Source organism: Eubalaena glacialis, chromosome 9 (assembly GCF_028564815.1).
Source record: "Eubalaena glacialis isolate mEubGla1 chromosome 9, mEubGla1.1.hap2.+ XY, whole genome shotgun sequence".
Taxonomy (NCBI): domain Eukaryota; kingdom Metazoa; phylum Chordata; class Mammalia; order Artiodactyla; family Balaenidae; genus Eubalaena; species Eubalaena glacialis.
Genome location: NC_083724.1, coordinates 6,145,443 through 6,166,270, shown reverse-complemented (window position 1 = coordinate 6,166,270; position 20,828 = coordinate 6,145,443). Strand labels below are relative to the sequence as shown.

The 20,828-nt window shown below is 40.7% G+C and overlaps 1 protein-coding gene across 3 annotated transcripts in view; it reads left to right on the top strand.

Annotated features, from left to right (window-relative positions):
- The window catches only part of NUP214 (nucleoporin 214), a 99,157-nt gene that overhangs the window by 8,846 nt on the left and 69,483 nt on the right, over window positions 1-20,828 (top strand). For 2 of the 3 annotated variants that reach the window (XM_061199748.1, XM_061199745.1), the window contains exons 9-17: window positions 527-593; window positions 4,655-4,781; window positions 7,443-7,604; window positions 11,100-11,580; window positions 12,897-13,072; window positions 15,576-15,673; window positions 18,444-18,530; window positions 18,737-18,886; window positions 20,211-20,369. In XM_061199748.1, coding sequence (XP_061055731.1) covers window positions 527-593; window positions 4,655-4,781; window positions 7,443-7,604; window positions 11,100-11,580; window positions 12,897-13,072; window positions 15,576-15,673; window positions 18,444-18,530; window positions 18,737-18,886; window positions 20,211-20,369 — 1,507 coding nt within the window. The remainder of the gene's footprint in view (window positions 1-526; window positions 594-4,654; window positions 4,782-7,442; window positions 7,605-11,099; window positions 11,581-12,896; window positions 13,073-15,575; window positions 15,674-18,443; window positions 18,531-18,736; window positions 18,887-20,210; window positions 20,370-20,828) is intronic. The other variant, XM_061199747.1, reaches the window with a different exon arrangement.

The window sequence follows — 20,828 nt, the reverse complement described above, 5'->3', positions numbered from 1 at the left end:
ACATATTTTCAGCTCATGCTAGATAATGCCTTGCTGACTACTACTTCTGTTTTCCCAGTCTTGAATTATTTAGCTCGAATACATACTAAACTTAGAAATCCCATTTTCTCATTAACTCCAGTGATGACTTAAGAAAATACTGATATTTAAGGAACATACTAAAATTTCCCTCTGAGCAGAAGTGTCCCTTTGAAAGATGACTTGAAGCAAAGCTTCTGTTCCTCTAATTAGATTATTCTCTCTACAGGGGGGTATTATATTTATTGGGAATTCTGACTTCATTCTGTTGTGTCTATCCTTTGTCTTAAGTAGGGAGGCAGTTGGCTGAGTCTCCAGGGCTCTAGCCTATGAACTAAAAAGTAAAGCTTTACATCCAAAATCTTCTTACCTTTCTTCAGCCAGGTAGAAAACCTTGCTTTTCTCCTTCACATCCCAACGAAAGCCTTGTAGATGCTACCAGTGACTCAAGTCAAGGTACAACTGTTGCTGTTTGAATTTAATGGTCTTCCGGTTTTATTCTTTGAAGGGATTTAGTGCTGGCAGCATCTGCGGCTTCAACAGAAGTTAGTATCCTCGCTCGACAAAGCAGCCAGGTAAATGTCTCTCTTTTGTCACTTTTATGTGATACTTTTCTGAGAAAGATTTTGGAGGGCTTTAACTGAGGTTAAGATTTAGATGAAGTCACATCCCTTTTAATGAGTTTCTGGATGAGAGCACAGCTTAAATGACCAAGAGCCTTGGACCAAATGGCTTGGATATTGCATTGGACAAACATGGGTGTCAGATTTAGCCGTTCCTTCAATGTCATCAAAAGCCCTTCCGTTAGGTTAGGATGTATCCACTATGTGTGGAAACATACTAGTAATCAGCCTCCAATAGGAGTGTACCTGGATGTGTAGGAGGTTTTTTCTGCCTTGTTCTGTTCAACCATCTTTATTTTCTTCCTGTTACTTGAACCTGCCTCTTCTGTTTGGTTAACTATAACCCATCCTTGACTATGGAAGAGAGACATGCAAATCAAACCAAATTGTGACTCATCAGAAATACTTTCTGTTTGACTTTGAAAAACTGCCAGAAAGCGAAAAGCACCTGTGCAGATAAGCACCCATCTCCCTTCTTCCCCTGTGTGCTCCTTGCAGGCCAGGGTGGGCTGAGGTTGTCGTGGTAAGCTCTCCTGAGCTCTGGTAGATGATGCGCAGTGACTGCACAGGAGAGACAATGAAAGGGAAGCTTTTCTTTCTTTCTTTAATTATATAATTAGTAAAGGCCAGGTAATGGTTGTATTAAATTTGGGTACACATCAAGAATAAACATTTTTTTTTTTCCAGGAGGCACAAAACATTTTGAAAAATTGATCATATCAAGTCAGAGGTAGAAATGACATTGCACTGTTTCTGACATTGTAATAAAGCTGGATAATGACACAATTTTAAACAATCAAAACAAAACTGCAAAATACTGGCAAATATATATACGTGTATATGAAGTCACTAACTGAAATAACTCAGGTCAAAGAGAAGCTCAGAGCTACAGTTGCAGACTACTTAGAAATAATGGCAGAGACAAACATAAAAACATACAGAGCTGTTCTTAAAGAATAAGAGAGAATGAAAACTCAATAAGCTACAGAAGACCAAATCAATAAAATGTTTTATTTAAAATGTGAGCCAAATTTTAGTGCCTCTGCTGCATTTTGTAAAGGATTATAAGAAAAGGATGCAGAGAACTTTGAATATGGGTCAGTTACTTATTCAGCTAATCAAAGTGAGTACAGAATTCTGCTAATTTTATTTATTTTTTTTATAAATTTTATTTATTTATTTATTTATTATTATTATTATTTTTTTGGCTGTGTTGGGTCTCCGTTTCTGTGCGAGGGCTTTCTCCAGCTGCGGCGAGCGGGGGCCACTCTTCATCGCGGTGCGCGGGCCTCTCACCGTCGCGGCCTCTCCCGTTGTGGAGCACAGGCTCCAGACGCGCAGGCTCAGTAGTTGTGGCTCACGGGCCCAGCTGCTCCGCGGCATGTGGGATCCTCCCAGACCAGGGCTCGAACCCTTGTCCCCTGCATCAGCAGGCAGATTCTCAACCACTGCGCCACCAGGGAAGCCCAAATTCTGCTAATTTTAAATATTTTTTCTTATTGCTAAGAAAACCAGGAGAATGACCTAAAATTTCTTTCACTTCTGAACATTAAAATGAACTATTTTTCTGCTACTGTCTTGGTGTTAGGTGTGGCCACGTGACTGAGTTCTACCTATTACAATGGGAGCAGCAGTTTCTGTGCTAATTCTAGGCCTGGCCCCTAGGAACTATGGGCCTCCTCCATTTGCTCTTCTCTTTGTCACCTGGATACAAAGTTGGTTAAGGACTAAAATAATGGCTTGTGTAGCCACAAATGAGGAGCTTGGATCCCTGAATAAAGCTGGTAGGACAGCCACTCTGCCAACTTGAATACCCAATCAAACTCCAAAAATCTTCTGTAATGTTGGCTAGTACATATTTGGATCTATATTTGTTACAGGGTGTTGGTATACCCTAAATAGTGAACTAGGCAAAAAGAAACAAAATAATACATGGACCAATAAAATACAGATGAAGTAGTATCTGTGTCAGAATTTGACATTCCAAATTAAGTACCACTACATTAAATAAGGCATTAAGCAAAAGAATCACATGCAATAAGCAAGTGGAGTTTATTCCAGGGATATTTTTCTATCTCATATGTAAATGTTTAAGTGGCAACTCCTCTTGTATTTTTAAGAGGCATCTTAAACTAATACTGTCTGTAAATAAACTCTTGTTTTTCTCCCAATACCTGCTCCTCCTTCAAGTTTTTCCCTTCTTTGTAGGTTAATCTCCATTCCATCAATTGCTCAAGCAAAAATTATGGTGTCACCTCTGACTCTCTTTCTCTCACATCTCACATCTATCAAAAGGTAATGTTTGGTCTACTTGCAAAATGCATCTGCATTCTGACCATTTCTCACAACTCCTCAGCCAGAAACTTTGCTTTTTAAAAGTCTACCTTGAGTTTAAAAATGTTTTGTGCACCCCATGCACAGGTACATATGCCTCTTCCTTCAGTCGTTCAACATTTATCCATCCTTCTCTGGGCAGCAAGGTGGCCAACCATAAGTGCATAGCCCTCAGGGTCACAGGCCAGAGTTCAGCAGTCTGATTTGCTGTTCTTGGATTAACTTCAGTAAGAATTTCTTAGTAGCACAAATATTTTAAGTATTCACACATTGAAAAACACTTTTATTTTTGCTTTTTATCAAAATAATTATGTTCACGGTTGAAGAATCAAATAGTGGAGAGAGGCTTATAAGTGAAAAATCACCCCTGCCCATCCTGTCCTGATCTGTTCTGTTCTCGAAAGGGGACCACTTTTAACTTGTAAACTTTTTCTTTTAATGGTTACCTCCTTATCCCTAAATAATAATTTGCTTTATCACTAGTTGTTGATTATTAATGTTAAACTATTGCCTGTTAGGGCAAATGAGGATTTAGCTCACATGTGGCCTTCAAACCCTCCCTCCTTCCTTTCAGTAGGGTTATAGCACTGTTTTAGTTTCTTCTATTGGTTATCTTTGAACTTTAAGTAATCATTTTTACCTTCATTTCTTATGGTATTCCCATACACCATCTCTCTTGATCTTCCGAGCTGTGAGAGGAACATTTCAGCACCCCACCCTTGCCTTTAGCACACCTTCCCCACTCCCACCTGTAAGCTGTTGTCATCTGTGTCTCGTCTTTTGCAAAATCAAAGCTGATACTGTGTGTATTCTGTTCTGTAGTGATTGGCAAGCCTTCTTTATTTTGTCTATAGATTGTTTTTCCAAGGTGGAATCCACTTTGTTTACGTTATTATGAATGTGACTGTTCAGTCCATGGCTAAGTCACGGAGCATGATTATGTTCCCTTTCCTGAACAGTTTTTTGTTTTTCTGTTTCTCATTGAGCATTATTCCCCTTTGATTCGTGCTGCCCAGTTTTGGTCAACGTTGAAAGGTTAGATTTTTAAAAACCAGGAATCATTTGTTGCAAGGAACAGATCCCACTCAAGCAAACTTGAACGAAAGGGGAGTTTATTGGAAAGATGTGGTGGTTTCTCAAGGAATCCAGTGGCAGGAAGATTGGCCAGTGTGAGGAACTGACACCAGGAACTAGGAAGACAAGAACTAAGGTTACCTTCTGTCTCTGTGGTCGAGTGAGCACAGGGCATCTGGCCAGCTTTATAAGCTGCTCTGCTCAAGACCTCACTAGAGATCCCCTGGAGATCCTGCTTCCCGTCCCAGATTTCTAGGAGCAGCTACTGACTGGCTTAGTGCAGCTATTAGATTTACCCTCTGTGTTCAGGAGTCTGCCTAGTTGTGGTGGACGATACTTCAGAGAGTGTTCACAGTAGTGGTTATTTATTCACAAGGCAGGAACTTCGTATGCCAGGAACAGACAGAGAGGTTGACTTGGAAAAGTAACCCCTCGCTTGTTGGGGGACTCATAGCTTTTAGACTGTTTTTCCAGATTTCAGAGTCTCAGTCAACACATAACTCTAAACCACGTGAGCTGTCTTTTTTCTTCTCTCCTGTTGAGCAGTGCTGGAGAAAGCTCTAAGCAACATGGCGTTTTCTTCTTCTCCTTGTTCTTTTGTCCAGAGTAATTGGGAATCTTGGCTGCTGGAGGATTCTAGCCGAGCTGAACTGCCTGTGACAGACAAGAGTGATGATTCCTTGCCCATGGGAGTTGCCATAGATTACACCAACCAAGTGGAAATCACCATCAGTAAGTATAGTCTGACATAGCTTAGTGCAGAAGTAGTCTTCTTCCCATCATGGTTAATATTCAAATCCAGCTCTACGTTTTCATGATAGAATCTACTCTGCTGTGCACTTTTAACTTGTTGTACCATGTTTCTACTTAAAGAGTGAGAGAGTGTGTTGTACAACGCTCATCTAACTTGAATGGATATTCATTGACCGAGGTCACATACTCTGTGTGTCTGAGCGTCTGAGTGTTGGCGTGTCTGTGCGTGCTTTAGAATACGGCTGAAATACACAGCGCTGATTTCATAGCTTTGTCTCTGTGCCCCTTCCAGGTTCCCGGTGCCTCCCAAGGGGACAGCACCCCACGGCACGCGGGTGCTGCATACCAATACTTGGTTCGAAGGCCTGGTTAGAAAATGGAGGCCTCAGGCACAGGCTTCCAGATGGGGCCTGAGCACATGCTCTGAGTCTGTCTTCTCCCCTGCTGAGGCTCGGCAGGGCCGCAGTGCCATGAAATGTGAAAGTGAGACAAGACATATTTTTTCTCACAGATCTAGAGAACAAACTAGTGGTTACCAGTGGGGAGAGGGAAGAGCTGGGCAATATAGAGGTGGGGGAGTGGGAGGTACAAACTGTTGGGTGTAAGACAGGCTACAAGGGTGTATTGTACAACATGGGGAATATAGCCAGTGTTTTGTAATAACTATAAATGGAGTGTGACCTTTAAAAATTGAATAAAAAAATAAAGTAAGAGAATAACAAAACAGAGAGAGCGCAAAGGAAACAGCATAACCAACAACGTAACGAAAAGGCCGCCTGTGGAATGGGAAAAACTACAAACCATATATCTGATAAGGGGTTACATCCAAAATATATAAGGGACTCATACGACTCAATAGCAAAATAAAACAAAGTAAACAACCTGATTAGAAAATGGGCAGAGGACCTGAATAGACATTTTTCCAAAGAAGATGTACAAATGGCCAACAGGTATATGAAAAGGTGCTGAACGTCACTAAATACCAGGGAAATGCAAATCAAAACCATAATGAGTTACCACCTCACACCTGTTAGGACGGCTCTTCTCAAAAAGCTAAGTGATAACAAGTGTTAGCAAAGATGTGGAGAAAAGGGAATCCTTGTATACACTGCTGGTGGGAATGTAAACTGGTGCAGCCAGTATGGAATAGAGCATGGAGGCGCCTCAAAAAATTAAAAATAGAACTCCCATGTGAGCCAGCAGTTCCACTTCCCTTTCCAAAGGAAATGAAATCAGGATTTTGAAGAAATAGCTGCACTTCTATATTCATTGCAATGTTATTACCGCAGACAAGCTATGGAAACAGCCAAAGTGTCCATCAGTGGATGAATGGATAGAGGAAATGTGTTATATATATTACAATGGACTGTTCAGCCATAAAAAGGAAATCCTGCCATTTGCAACAACATGGATGGACCTTGAGTGAAATAAGCCAGACACAGAAAGACAAATACTGCATGATCTCAGTTATATGTGGAATCTAAAAAAGTCACACTCAGAGAAGCAGAGAGCAAGCATGGTGGTGGCCAGGGACTAGAGGGTGGAGGAAATGGGGAGGTGTTGGTCGGAGGGTAGAAACTTTCAATTATGTTATGAATAGGGTCTGGGGATCTGTACTTGAAATTTACTAAGGGCGTAGATCTTAACATAGACACACTACTATATATAAAATAGGTAACTAATAAGGACCTACCCTATAGCACAGGGAACTCTACTTAATACTCTGTAATGACCTATATGGAAAAAGAATCTAAAAAAGAGTGGATATATGTGTATGTATAACTGATTCAGTATAGCAGAAGTTAACACAACATTGTAAATCAACTATCCTCCAATAAAAATTTAAAAAAAAAAAAAGTTTTCACCACACACACAAAATCGTAAAGTACATGAGGTGGCGGATGTGTTAATTAGCCTGATTGTGGTGATCATTTCACAGTGTATACATCCATCAGATCATCATGTTGTATACTGTAAATATGTACAATGTTTGTCAGTTTTATCCCAATAAAACTGGGAAAAAATATTTGTTTACAAAAAGCCATATTCTTCGCGCTTTGTGCTTCATTTTAGAAAGGTGTACCCGTCAGACACCACTAAGTTCCTTGTCCTTTCCCTGGTCAGGCTGTTTGGTCTGATGAGCTCATTTACTCTGATTCTCATAAAGACTCAATTGACAAAATACATGCTTATGATTCAACTGTGAATGAATATAAAGTAGTGGGACTCACTTCTCTGTGCCCTACCATGTGTTTTCCAAAGAGGCTCATCTGTCATTTTTTTTTACTAAAGGAGTGGCTTCCTGGAGACTCCTGTCTTGGTCAGGGGAATGCTAAACCTACCTCCCAAACACTGGGGCACACGTAAAAATCGGAGCTTTGGGAGTAAGAGCCACTGCAGGACTGCTAGGGCTTCCCTGTAGGGCTGGCTGGACGGTGGCCATCTGATCATGGCAGTAGCTCTTCTTTAAGGAGCTGTTTCATAAAAGGCTGTTCAGATCCAAATCAGAACAAACCAACTCGAGCTACTGTAAAGATGAGTCCTGTGAAGCGTCTTTTGCTTCCAGCAGTCTTCCGCTTCTGGGCCCAGGCCCTTCAATCGACTTGGCCCTTTTATCACCTTTGTTTTCTTTTTTAACAGATGATGAGAAGACTCTTCCTCCTGCTCCAGTTCTTATGTTACTTTCAACAGATGGTGTGCTTTGTCCATTTTACATGATCAATCAAAATCCTGGTGTTAGGTCCCCCCTCAGGACACCAGAGCGGCTCTCATTGGAAGGAGAGCGACAACCCAAGTCATCAGGTGCGTGCCTCCCCCCATTTTGGCCGAGAGGGGATACCGAGGGCTTGTACAGGAGTATTTGCTAGGATGAATACTGTGAGGACACACAGTGGTTATCTTTATCAGCCGGTCTGTCTTATCGAGGCAGGACTAATCTTTTCCTCAGACACGTGCACATGCTTGCCTTCTCTCACCCCCAAGCTTTATTCTCCAACCTTTACTTTAGAGAAAAAGGAATCTCAGCCCGATGGATCCCATTAGGTAATTTACTGACAGTATCCTATTATAAGACCCTATATTATATGGTCTGAAACCTAACATGTTTAATCATGAGAGGTTGGTTAAATAAATGATTGTACATCCATACAGTGAAATGCCATGTAACTATTAAAAATGTTGTATTTATTGACAAGGAAAGGACAGAACATATCGTAAAAGAGCACTGTATACTCTGATTCCTTTTTTTTTTTTTTTTTTAATTTATTTATTTTTGGCTGTGTTGGGTCTTCGTTTCTGTGCGAGGGCTTTCTCTAGTTGCGGCAAGCGGGGGCCACTCTTCATCGCGGTGCGCGGGCCTCTCACTATCGCGGCCTCTCTTGTTGCGGAGCACAGGCTCCAGACGCGCAGGCTCAGTAGTTGTGGCTCACGGGCCTAGTTGCTCCGCGGCATGTGGGATCTTCCCAGACCAGGGCTCGAACCCGTGTCCCCTGCATTGGCAGTCAGACTCTCAACCACTGTGCCACCAGGGAAGCCCTCTGATTCCTTTTTTATGAGAAAAATATGTACATAGAAAAAATACTTGAAAGATGTTAAAATCTACATAGTGGCTATTGCTGGGTGATGAGAACATGGGAATTTTCTCTTTGTATTTAATTTTCTTTAGTTTTTTTTCCCCCTCCTCTTTGAAGAGATCACTTAAGTAATATATGTTTATTGGAGAAAAATTAGAAAATACAAAGACAGAATCACTTCAGAACCCATCATGCAATAGCCAGTCAGCATTTTGGTACATACACTTCACATACATAAATGCATGCATATAAATGCCAATCTGCATTTTCAAAATTTTCACAGTGGCAGTGTATCACTTGTGAGAACAAAGTGAACTTTTTAGAAGGGCGTTGTTTCATACTTTGGAATTTTACTAATATTTCTCTTTTTGAATTCTGTGAGTATATAACTAGTAAGTTTTTTCTCTTCTAATATAGCTAAAAAAGCTCATATTGCCACCAATTCTATATCTAGGAAGAAATGTTGACCAGTTGGGTTAGATGTGGTGGAGAACACTTAAGGGATCTTTCCTCACTGCTTCCCAATGCAGAGTGAGTTGTACTTCATTAATAGAGCCACTCAGATACTTGGGCTCCCATCAACTGGCAGTGTGCCCCCAAGTAACATAGCAGGTGCCTTGCATAGACTGTATCAGTGTTGTTGTGTTGGGATATCTCCTTATCTGCAGTGTGTACTCTGAGTTATTTTTTCCCCTTTAAGTGGTGCTGAGTCCCATGAACTACCTACACTCAGTTGCTGGGTCTGTCTGTAACAAGCATTGTACCCTGTGAAGTCGGGAGCCTGTGGGATGATGTTTGTTTCTGAGCACAGTTCAGTGTGAGGGACTTGCTACAAGCCCCTTATTCCCCGAGCACGAGCAAAGACCAGTTTTACTGTTTGCCTCTCCTAGAGAAACCCCATGTTCCCTCATGCTTGGCCCAGAGGTAACAGCCATGTTTAGATGAGAGGAAGAGAGCCACTGAAGGGGGAGGAGGTATCCCACCAATTCACCAGCTCTAGCCGAAGCTGGCTCATGGGTTCAGAGGACATCAGTGGTTCTGCTTGCTTCCACACTCCAGCGCCAAGGATGCTGTGTTGAATGAGCACAAATAGCAGCATGATGGTTTTCAGATATTTCGTTCCGTTTTCAGTGGGGAAGATGCCTATGATTTCTTTTGGGTTTGGCATATGCTTTTTGTATTGGTCTACTAAATGCATGGAAGTGATTAACACATATGCTTGGGTCTCTAAAGAGGTAAGCTGTTGTTGGTTCCATATTTATTGTGTAAAGGAAGTATTAACAGAATAGATAGGCTTGCATTATATTACTATCATAGAAGTGACAATTTACCTGGTGGTCGTTGTTTTCAGAAAGTGGCATTTTCATAGTTGTATCCTAAGTATTTCCTTGCTTTAGACATAGTGAAGATAAACTGTCATCTCTGACAATTTGGAAGAACCAAGACCCATAAATGTATTGATTAAAAAATATTGCTTTCTTAGTTAGTTATTTAATTTGGAAAATTAACATGTTTACTTTATAGAAAGTTTGGAAAATAGAAAAAATTTTAAACTTGCCTTTTATGGTATTCTCTTTCAGTGTTTTTTCATAAACATCTTTCTTCATAGTTGTGATTATATTGTATACATAATTGGTATGCTGGTCTTTTATTTAAATTTTAAGTGTTTTCCAGGTTTTTAAATAATTTTTATGATTCATTTAGGAGTGTTTAACACTCTATTGAATATATTTTACCATTTGGGTTGTATTAAATATCTTTTTCATTTTTTAGGTTATTTCCGTAGTCTTTATTCTTAAAATTGGGATTACTAGGTACATGTTCTATGATTTTTGAGACATAATGCTAAAATGCTTTCTGAAAGACTGTGCTAAAAAGGTACCTAGTAGTGATAAAAAGTTTCAGGTTTGTTTTACCCTTTCAAACATAGGGGATTATATGTATTTTTATTTTGATAATTTAGAGGACAACCAAAAATATGCCTCATTTAAATTTGTATTTCTTTGATTAGAGAGATTGAATACATTTTCTTTTTGTGAATTAGATTCCCAGCTTATATCTATTAAAGTCTCAAAAATTTTTAAATCTCAATTTGTATGAGCTTTAAAAAAAATAAAACATATTACTTGTCATTTGCTGCAAATTTTTTTTCATTTACCTTTTGGTTGTATAACTATTTCTGTACATAGTCAAATCTTTATCTTTTGTGGTTTTTTTGGTCACTTTTAGGTTTATCAAGTTGATAGACTCTAAGAGACAACTCACTTTTTGCCTCCTTTGTTTTGAGATATAGTTATATATATGCTTTTGTATATGTGTTTATCTTTAATTAACCTGGAGTTGTTTTAGTGACTATTATGAGGTGTACGTCTGAATTAAAGTTTTTCCCTGATAATAAAATATTGCAGAATAACTTATTTTTCACTGTAACATCGAGAAGTGTATTTTTTCTGCATTACTCAAGTGGGTGTTCATGAAGTCCTATTAGTCTAATGTCTTTTTGCATTTCCTTTTTCCTTCAAAGTTTTAGACATCTTACTATATGGAATGTTTGCTATGGAAAGTCCAACATCAACTCCACTTCCCTTTTTTTTTTCCCTTGTGGAACGAGAACCATTATTTCTGGCTTCATTCTTCCACAAACCCACTTGCTTTGTGTGATGTGGACCTCCACTGTTACGGGGTTAACTTCTCCCTTCCTTTTTCTCCATATTTCTCATTGCAGGAAGTACTCCTACTACCCCCACCTCCTCTCAGGCCCCGCAGAAGCTCGATGCCGCAGCAGCCGTAGCTCCTGCCTCTGTTCTGCCTTCATCACCGGCTGCTCCCACCTCCACCTTCTCTTTGCCTTCTGCCGTTGGAGCCCCTGCTGTGTTCTCCTTTGGTTCTTCATCCTTGAAGTCGTCTGGTTCTGTCACTGGGGAGGCCCCTTCGTGTTCCAGTGCCTCTGACAATTCCAAAGCAGCCTTGGGCCCTGGAGCATCCTCCTTCTCTTTTGCTCCTCCTCTTCCTCCTCAAGCCTCCCTCGTACTCACCCCAGCGGCCTCTCCCATGGCACCCTCAGCTGCCTCATTCTCCTTTGGATCATCGGGATTTAAGCCTACCCTGGAAAGCACGCCAGTGCCAAGCGTGTCTGCTCCAAACACAGGAATGAAGCCCACCTTCCCACCATCAGCCTCTGCAGTCAAGGTCAACCTTAGCGAAAAGTAGGTAACACTTAAAGTTTGATGGATAGAAATACCGCTTGTTATTCACTAGAAATAGAGTCGCTGTGAGTGGAGTTATTGAATAGATTTTCTTTTCCTTTTTCCCATAGTAATACTTGCAAATGGTAAAAATTCAAACAACATAAAGGTTTGCATTTCATCAGTGGACAGAGTCCAGAGATGTCTCCTAGAATTTTTTTTTTTAACTATTAGAAGTTTATATTTAAATGCTTGTTTTGCTTTTTCAGATTTTAAATGTAGGAAATATTCCTTACTTTTTTAAAATGAAGCAGTACAGATTATATATCCCTTAAGGAAAATGAATCTCTCTAGTCCTTTTTCTCCCTTGTGTCCACTCTTGACTCTCTGAACTGTTTTCCACATAGCCACTGAGTGATCTTGTGAAATTGTAAATACGTCAGATGACAGTCCCCAGCGTCTTCTCATTTCTCTTTGAGTACAGTCCAAACACTTCAGCATGGTATTCCACTTTCCTCCAGATCTGGGTCCTACTAACTCACTCATATCTTATTTTTTACTTCTTTATCTGCTTGTTTTGTTCTCACCACTAGCATGTAAGCTTCTTGAGAGAAGTAATCCCTTATACCTTGTAACCCTTCCTAAGATAGCCATTGAGTGGAAAGACTACCAGTTTTCCCCCACTCTTCTGTATTATCTCTTATTACTATGAAGGGGCTGCTGGCCGCTGTCGTTGTTAATATTGAATTTGCCATGCAGCCACTTCATTCTAAAGGTTGCCTAGTATTCCATTTTGTGGCCACACCATAATTTATTTGACCAGTCATCTGATGCTGGATGTTTAGATTGTTCACAGACGTTTGCTCTTTAGGTGAAACTTACCTCCCCTGCCCAGTAGATGGTCAGCATCCCAAAGATGGTGACCTGCTGTCCTCTTCCTTCCTCATTCCCCAGAGATGATCACCCCACAACGAGTTCTCAGTAATTTCCTTGGCAAAGGGAGAGCACTAAACTCTCCTAAGTCCAGTAGAGTCCCACCCTCTTTCTTTACTCAGCTTGATAGAATGGACAATAAATGTTTTATACCATGATAAACTTAGTTTCATCATCATGTTAAATACTTATTAGATGTTTTCACTGAATTTTTCATTCCAAATAAGCAGATGATAAATGCTTTCATGCAGCTTTCACCTTTTATAAGAAATAGCTAAATGTTTGCATTTCCTGAAGGCAAAAAAGTATGGATAGTAAGTTATCCTTTGATGATCGCTCATGACCAGTGTGAAAGGATCTCACAGCAGCAGGCTATTTTGATCCATTTGGGCTTCCATTTTCAGGTTCACAGCCGCGGCCACCTCTGCTCCTGTTCACAACTCACAGAGCGCACCCTCAATGCTGCCATTCTCCTCGGCCTCCAAGCCAGCATCCTCTGGACCTCTCAGCCACCCTGCACCTCTCTCGGCATCATCCAGTTCCTTGTCATCCAAGTCCTCAGTCTCTTCCTCAGTATCGGGTATGATTTTAAGCAAACTGCTTTAGAGCTCAATCCTGAATTCCCAGATGACTATTTTTCCAAGTTGTGGGACTTCCCTGGCGGTCCAGTGGTCAGGACTCCGCGCTTTCACTCCCAAGGGCGCGGATTCAGTCCCTGTTTGGGGAGCTAAAATCCTGTAAGCTGCACGGCACGGCCAAAAAAAATTTTTCCAAGTTGTTTAAAAATCCCTACTTTTAAGGACTGTTGTTTACATCCTTTTTCTTGCTTCCTGTAACTCACACTGAAGTCCTGTGGCTTTTGTACTCTGGATTGGGAAGGTGCACAGTGGCCTCAGTGCTGCCATGCTGTCTCCATCTTGTTGTGGGACATTTATCTTCATGCAGAGCCTGCCCTGCGTGAAGGTCGGTCACAGAGCAAGTCTTTAAGCCACATAGATGAGAAGGAGCCTACGGTGGCTTTATGCTTATTTCCTCTGATGACTGTCTTTGGGTGTTCACAGTCAGCCCTACCGCAAGCAAACTTATTAAATAAAGATCATAAATGGGAATAATGATTATAGCCAAGTTGAAGTGCGTTATAAAACCCCATGAGTAAATGTATCTAGCCTATCTCTTTCTTCTTTCAAACCTACAGAAAGGTTGCATAAATTATATTCTGAATACCATGCCCTTCCCTGAGAGTCAACACTTGCTAACATTTTGCACCATTTGCTTTATGTCTTTTTTTTTTTTTTTTTAGGCTGTGTTGGGTCTTCATTGCTGCGCGCGGGGGCTTCTCATTGCGGTAGCTTCTCTTGTTGCGCAGCACGGGCTCTAGGTGCGCAGGCTTCAGTAGTTGTGGCACGTGGGCTTCAGTAGTTGTAGCTCGAGGGCTCTAGAGCGCAGGCTCAGTAGTTGTGGCTCGCGGGCTTAGTTGCTCCACGGCATGTGGGATCTTCCTGGTCCAGGGCTCGAACCCGTGTCCCCTGCATTGGCAGGCGGATTCTTAACCACTGCACCACCAGGGAAGCCCCGTCTTTCCTTTTTAATGTAATTTTTTTTCTAAAACATTTGAAAGTTAATCGCAGACATGAAACACTTCACCCCTAGGAACTTCAGTATGTTTCCTAAAAATAAGGGCACTCAATACATTGTCACACTGAGGAAATTTAACAGTAAACAGTCTACAGCTGGTATTCACATTTCCACAGTTGTCCTTTTAATGTTCTTTGTAGCCGTTTTTCCCTCCCTCCAATCCAGGAGCCACTCAAGGACTACACGTTATATTCCGATTTTGTCTCGTTAGTCTCAGTCAGTTTCTCACCTTTTTTGTCTTTCTCAACATTAACATTCGTGAAGAGGTCGGGCCAGTTAGTTTTGTGGACTGTCCCTCAATTCGGATTTGAGAGTTTCCACGTGGTGAGATTCACATGAAACATTTTGAGCAGTAATACCACATAGGTGATGTGCATCACATCACATGATTTCTTTTTGTCCTGACGTAAGTGATGTCAGTTTGCTCACATGGTTGGGATGGTGTTTGTCAGATCTGTCTCGGTTTTTAAGTTGGTTGCTTCTATGAATTCCAGTGATAATACCTAGCCAGACATACTTGGGTAGCCATTTGGTGTTTGAGCGTAAGGAATAATTTTATCTTGATAGATATTGAGCAAGCATTGAGCTGTGAAATTCCTGAAATCTTCTCTCTTACCTATTGCTCAGGAGAAAGGGCTGCCTTGTGGCGTTTGCCAAAGTCACCTCATTCTGGGACTTGTCATCAAATTCTGAAAAGCACCTGTCTGTGACCCAAAAAATTAACAAGCCTTCCTTTAGTCTTTTCCCATGTCTTTACAGTTTGGGAGAGAGGAGATGTACCGTAACACACATTTTCTCCGTTTCCACCACTTACCACCCAGATCTCCCTACGCCCATTGACATATTTAATTCTTACAGTTTGGTGGGTCTTGGATTATTGGATTGCAATCCCAGTTGTACACTGAACGCAGTGGGGGATCCCCTCCCTAACCGTTTAATCAGGCTCTCTGGAGATGAGGCTTGGGTATGAGTTTTGGTGTATTTTTTTAAAGAACTCCTGGGTGATTCTAATGCGCAACAGGGTGAGACTTGTCCTAGAGGCTTCCAGGAGGGTCCCGAAGACCTTGTGAGTTCTTAAAGGGTGATGGGGATTACTGTTCTGGTGGTCTTTAAACTTTGCCCCCAGTTCCCAGAGGTGCATCAGGAGCCTCTGTGGGGAGTAAGGATGGGCCAAGTGGACAGCTTCCTGGGCTTGCACACCATCCACATACCTATTATCAGAGACACTCCAGTTCTACCTGCTTTACAAAGGAGTTTCCTGTTTTAAAATGTAATATGTGTTTTTTAGTTATTTGGGAACTGTGGGTGTCACTCTTGGTAACAAAGATCATAAACGGGGGCTAGGGACAATGATAAACTTTTTTTTTTTAGATTTGAGGAAAGGATGTTCGCGATAGGAGAAATAACGGGAATAAATACTGTTTGTTTTAACTGACTTCTTGTTCCAGCAGGGCGCTCTGCTCAGGGGAGTCCCAGTCCAGTGCCGTCAATGGTACAGAAATCACCTAGGATAACCCCTCCAGTGGCCAAGTCTGGCTCTCCCCAGGTATGTTTAAACTCAACCTACAGTGCTGTGTTTATTAATTTACTGCACAAAACATACATGTTTATAAAATGGGTTTTTGTGTTTTAGAATTCACACCTTTGAAATAGTATATAGGATTATGTGATAGGAAATACCAAAGTATGACCTTTGAATATTTGTAATGTGAGCTCATAAAAGCCATTTATCTCAACCCTAGAGTCTTAGAATTGTTTTCTCTGCTGGTTCCTGAGCTTATCCATGTTATGTTCCGTTTGTTGAATTCTGTTTATGTCTGAAGACTATGGTGTAGCCCCTGATTTTTTTCTATCATTCCCAAAGTAACCAAGAAATCTACCCACTGCCTTCTTTTTCTTTTTCTTTCCATAACAACTCAGTTTATTTTAGTTACTTAGTTTTTTACTAACATAGACTACACATGTGGGTAAAAAGGATACATATGACACATGTCCACCTCAGTGAATTGTCACCCGCTGAATACACCTTGGTAACTAACACCCAGATCAAGAAATAGAACATACTAGGGTCCCAGAGTCCCCCTCATGTTCACCTTTCTGGTCACAACTCTTGCCAAACGGGTCTCACTATTATGATTTCTAACAGCATAGCTTAGTTTAGCCTGTTTGTACCTTCTGTAAAGTGGAATCATACAGTATATATTCTTGTGTCTGACTGTTTTGCTCAACATTATGTTTGGGAGATTTTTCCGTGTCATTGTTGCTGTATGGAATTCATTGGGCGACTCTACTACAAGTTTCATTCCATCCTTGACAGGCATTTGAGTAGCTTCCGGGTTTAAGTCATTGTGAATAGCGTTGTTATGACCATGCTAGTTGACGTCTTTGGCTTAATGTGTGTATGCATTTTTGCTGGGCAGATGCCTAGGAGTGGAATTGCTGGGTCATAGAATATTCATGCGTTCCTCTTCAGTACGTTCCTGCTGGGAGCTTATGAGTTCAGCTGCTCCACATCCTCACCCGTTTTTGCATTTTTCATTGTTTATTGTTGTTGTATTTTGTGGTTTTGATTAGTATTTCCCTGATGACTAGTAAAATTCAGCTTTTTTTTCATATGACTATTAGCCATTTGACTATCTTCTTTTACAGGGTGTCTTTTGGGTTGTCTTTTTCTTACTGATCTGTAAGAGTTCGTTCCTTGTTGGATATGCACATGCATGTGCAAACACATACATATAATGCAAATACTAATACTTTCTCACTCTCTGAATTGCCTTAACATTCTCTTTGTGGTGTCTTTTGATGACTACAGTTCTTAATTTTAGTGTAATTCAATATATCAATTTTTCTTTTCTAATGAGTGCTTTTTGTGTTCTGTTTTAGAAATCATTTCTTATTCCAAGGTCAAAAAGATGTTTTCCTATGTTTTCTGAAAGTTTTACTGTTTTACTTTTCATATTTAGATCTGCAGTCTATCATCTCCATTTATTTTTATGGTTTAACTTAAAGAGCATTTTCTGTCCATTTCCCACTTGATTACTTGAGTGCCCTCAGAACAGGAGTCATGTCTTTTCCTTCTGTCCCTCTCCCAGTCAACCTCCTTCCTGCCCCCAGCACACACCTGTACAGGCTCCACAGTAAATGGCCAGTTTACAGGTGTAGCTTTTGGCATAAAGCATGACACATGGCATTTATTAAATAAAGCTGTTTTAATGAATGCTTACGCAGTCTAAAAACTCTCCATGTGTTAATTGCTGTAGGTATCAAATAGTCTGAAAGCCATCTCAAGTTATAACATCTCTAAAGCAGAATTCTTGATTTCCATCTTCCCCAGAACCTGTTCCTTTTCTAGTATTCCCATCTCAGTAAGCAGCACTAACCAGGTAGTTTGCTCTACCCCCAGTCCAGAAGTCATCCTAGATTCCTCTCTTTAATAGCACCTCCCCCAGTCTATAGTAGCAAAGGTCTTGCCAGCTCTGCTCTGTGATGTGTCATATGTCATAAATCCACATCTCTGTCCCCTGCTAACGTCGTATTTCAGGCCATTATCATCTCTTCCCTCCTTAGCCTCCTGACTCCTCTTCCTATTTCTTTTCCTACCTGTCACTGTCATCCATGCTCTATGTAGCAGTAGGAGGGATCCTTTAATATCATAAATCAGAGGATAGTTTAAACTCTCCTAAAACTCCGCTAGTACTTTTCCAACACACTTAGAATAAAATCCAGACTCCTTGGAATAGCTTTACACGACCTGCCTCTGCCTGCCCCCAGCTCCCTCCCTGACTTGATGTGCCCACATTCACTTTATATCTTTGCCTCAAACTTGCCAAAGTCTTTCCTGCCTCAGATTCTTTGCACTTGCTCTTCTCACTGCCTGGAGGTGCTTCCCCTAGAGCTTTCCATAGCTTTCTCCCTTTCTTCCGGTCTCAGTGCAGAGGCAGTGCTCAGTGAGGGCTTTTGGGCTGTCTCATGTCAAGCAGTGCCCACTTTTATTCTCTCTATATGTTCCTGTTTACTTTTTTCATATCACTTATCACTAGCTGAAATTACCTGTGTTGTTTACTTCTTATTATCTGTCTTGTCCCAGTAGAATGTGTTCCATGAGAGTAGGGACCTCATCTACCTTGTTTACCTCTATCTAGAGCATGTCTTATACCAGGAAGGTACCCAGTAAATACGGGTTCAAAAGAGTGAGTGGTGGAACAGTGAGGGTATTGTGAGAGCGCCGCACCTGTGATAGGCACAGAGCCACCTGCTCCAGGAAGCCATCACTTGGGGTGTGGGATGCACTTTAAAACCTTTGCCTTTCATTTCAGGCAAAATCACTTCAGCCTCCTGTTACAGAAAAGCAGGGACATCAGTGGAAAGAGTCAGATCCTGTGATGGCTGGAATCGGGGAGGAGGTAAATTTGTTCCTGCAGATTTTTCCAGAAGTAGCTCTGATAGTGAGACTTGCCTGGCTCTGAGTGTGGACTCCTACGAGACTGTTTTATTCTGGCATTGAGCCTTGGCGTGTCCCGGGAGTCTGCGCTGTTAGCGGGCCCGGGGGCAGTGACATGACTGCCGTGCCATTCAGACTGAGCCGTCCCCTCATTTGTGGCCTCTACAGGTCACTCACTTTGAGAAGGAGTTGGAAGAGTTGAAAGCCCGGACTTCCAAAGCCTGTTTCCAAGTGGGCACTTGTGCGGAGATGAGGATGCTGAGAACAGAATCAGATGACCTGCACGCCTTTCTTTTGGAGATTAAAGAGACCACAGAGGTTTGTGTTTTTGATATTCTTCCTAAGTTGAATTGCACATTTGCAAATTGTTGTCCTGATACTCCACGGATGTATGTATTTTCTCTCTTCAGGAACCACCAGTGTTGTTTTTTATGTGGATGAGTGGTTTACCTAGGAATGCCTGACTTCAAATCCTACCTTTAGCACTTAATAATAAATTATGTGACTTTGGGCAAATTATTCCAGCTATTCTATATTTTAGTTTTCTCATGTGGAAAATGGAATAATAAGTACTTTCTACCCCATTGACACTTACAAGGCACTCCATAAAAGTGTATTCTAGTTGTTAATTTAGTTTAGATATATTTGAAAATTTACTAAGTTTTTTTTCTTGGTATAAAAGCGGACTTTAATGAAGATACTGTGGGTCATTTACAGGAGAAAATTTACTGTCTTTTATAGTAAATTGTTAGGTTATAAAGGGTTAGGTTTAAGGTAAAAGCAGGATACTTAAGAGCATATACAGTATAAAAATAACAAATATTTGTTGTTAACTGTTTATTTACTGTGTTACAATTATTACCACTTACTATGTGCCAGGCATATCTATATTATCTCATTGAATCCTCACAGCTTTTCTGTGTGGTAGGCACTAGTATTCTTTTTGTTTTGCAAGAACAGTAAACCAGTTCTTAGAGAGATGAAGTAATTTGCCCAAAGCCACCCAGTTACTGAGTTATAGAGCCAGGATCCCAGTTCAGGCTGCCTGACTCCAGAGCTCTGGTTGTAAATAACACACTTGGAAAGAGGAAAGTTCTCAAGGGTGGGGAAGGGATAAATTGGGAATTTGGGGTTAATAGATACTACTATATGTAAAGTAGATAGACAACAAGGACCTACTGTATAGTACAGGGAACTATATTCAATATCTTGTAATAACCCATAATAGAAAAGAATCTGATAAAGAATATATATATATGTATATATAACTGAATCACTTTGCTGTACACTTGAAACATTGTAAATCAACTATACTTCAATAAAATTTTTAAAAATTAAAGAAAAAAAAGAAAGAGGAAAGTTCTCCACGGTTTTAACAGTGATCATCTTTAGATGGCAGGATTACCAGTACTTGTCTTATTTCCTGAGTTTCTGATCATTAGAGTATGTATTTTTTTAATGAGGAAGGAAAAAAAATGAACATTAGTATCTTTCTTTCCAAGCAGTGAAATTCACTTTTTGCTATATTCATATGTTCATCATGTTAAATATTTGAGAAATACCACCTTCCTTGATCTAGAAAGACAGGTTTATTTCTTGGAAATACCACTTTTGTATCAATTCATCCTCGTACCTTTTCTAGTCTCTTCACGGAGATATAAGTACCCTGAAAACAACTTTACTTGAGGGCTTTGCTGGTGTTGAAGAAGCCAGAGAACAAAATGAGAGAAACCGTGACTCTGGGTATCTGCACTTGCTCTATAAGAGGCCGCTGGACCCCAGGAGTGAGGCTCAACTCCAGGTAGGAGAACCCCGCCAGAGCTGCTGAGAACAGACTCCTAGACAGGCGCTCCTTTGGGAGGTACAGGCTTGCCCAACTGCTTGTACAAAGTTGTTCATTTCCTGTGAGTGTTGACCCACTTGGCGTAGACTCCCTTCACTGTCGCAAAGGAAATGGCACCTTCCCACTTAAGGTTTTTTGGATTAAACAAAAACATAATTCTTAATTAAACCTTAAGATTGGTAGAGAGTAGCTGTTGAAAAAGATATATTTAGAAATCAAATCAGGAATAATAATTATTAAACTAGCAACTGTTCATTGGGCACCAAGTACTCTGTGAGGTGGTTTTTTTTTGTTTTTTTTAAATATAAATGTATTTGTTTATTTATTTATTTATTTTTGGCTGCATTGGGTCTTCTTTGCTGCACGCAGGCTTTCTCTAGTTGTAGTGAGCAGGGGCTACTCTTCGTTGCGGTGTAC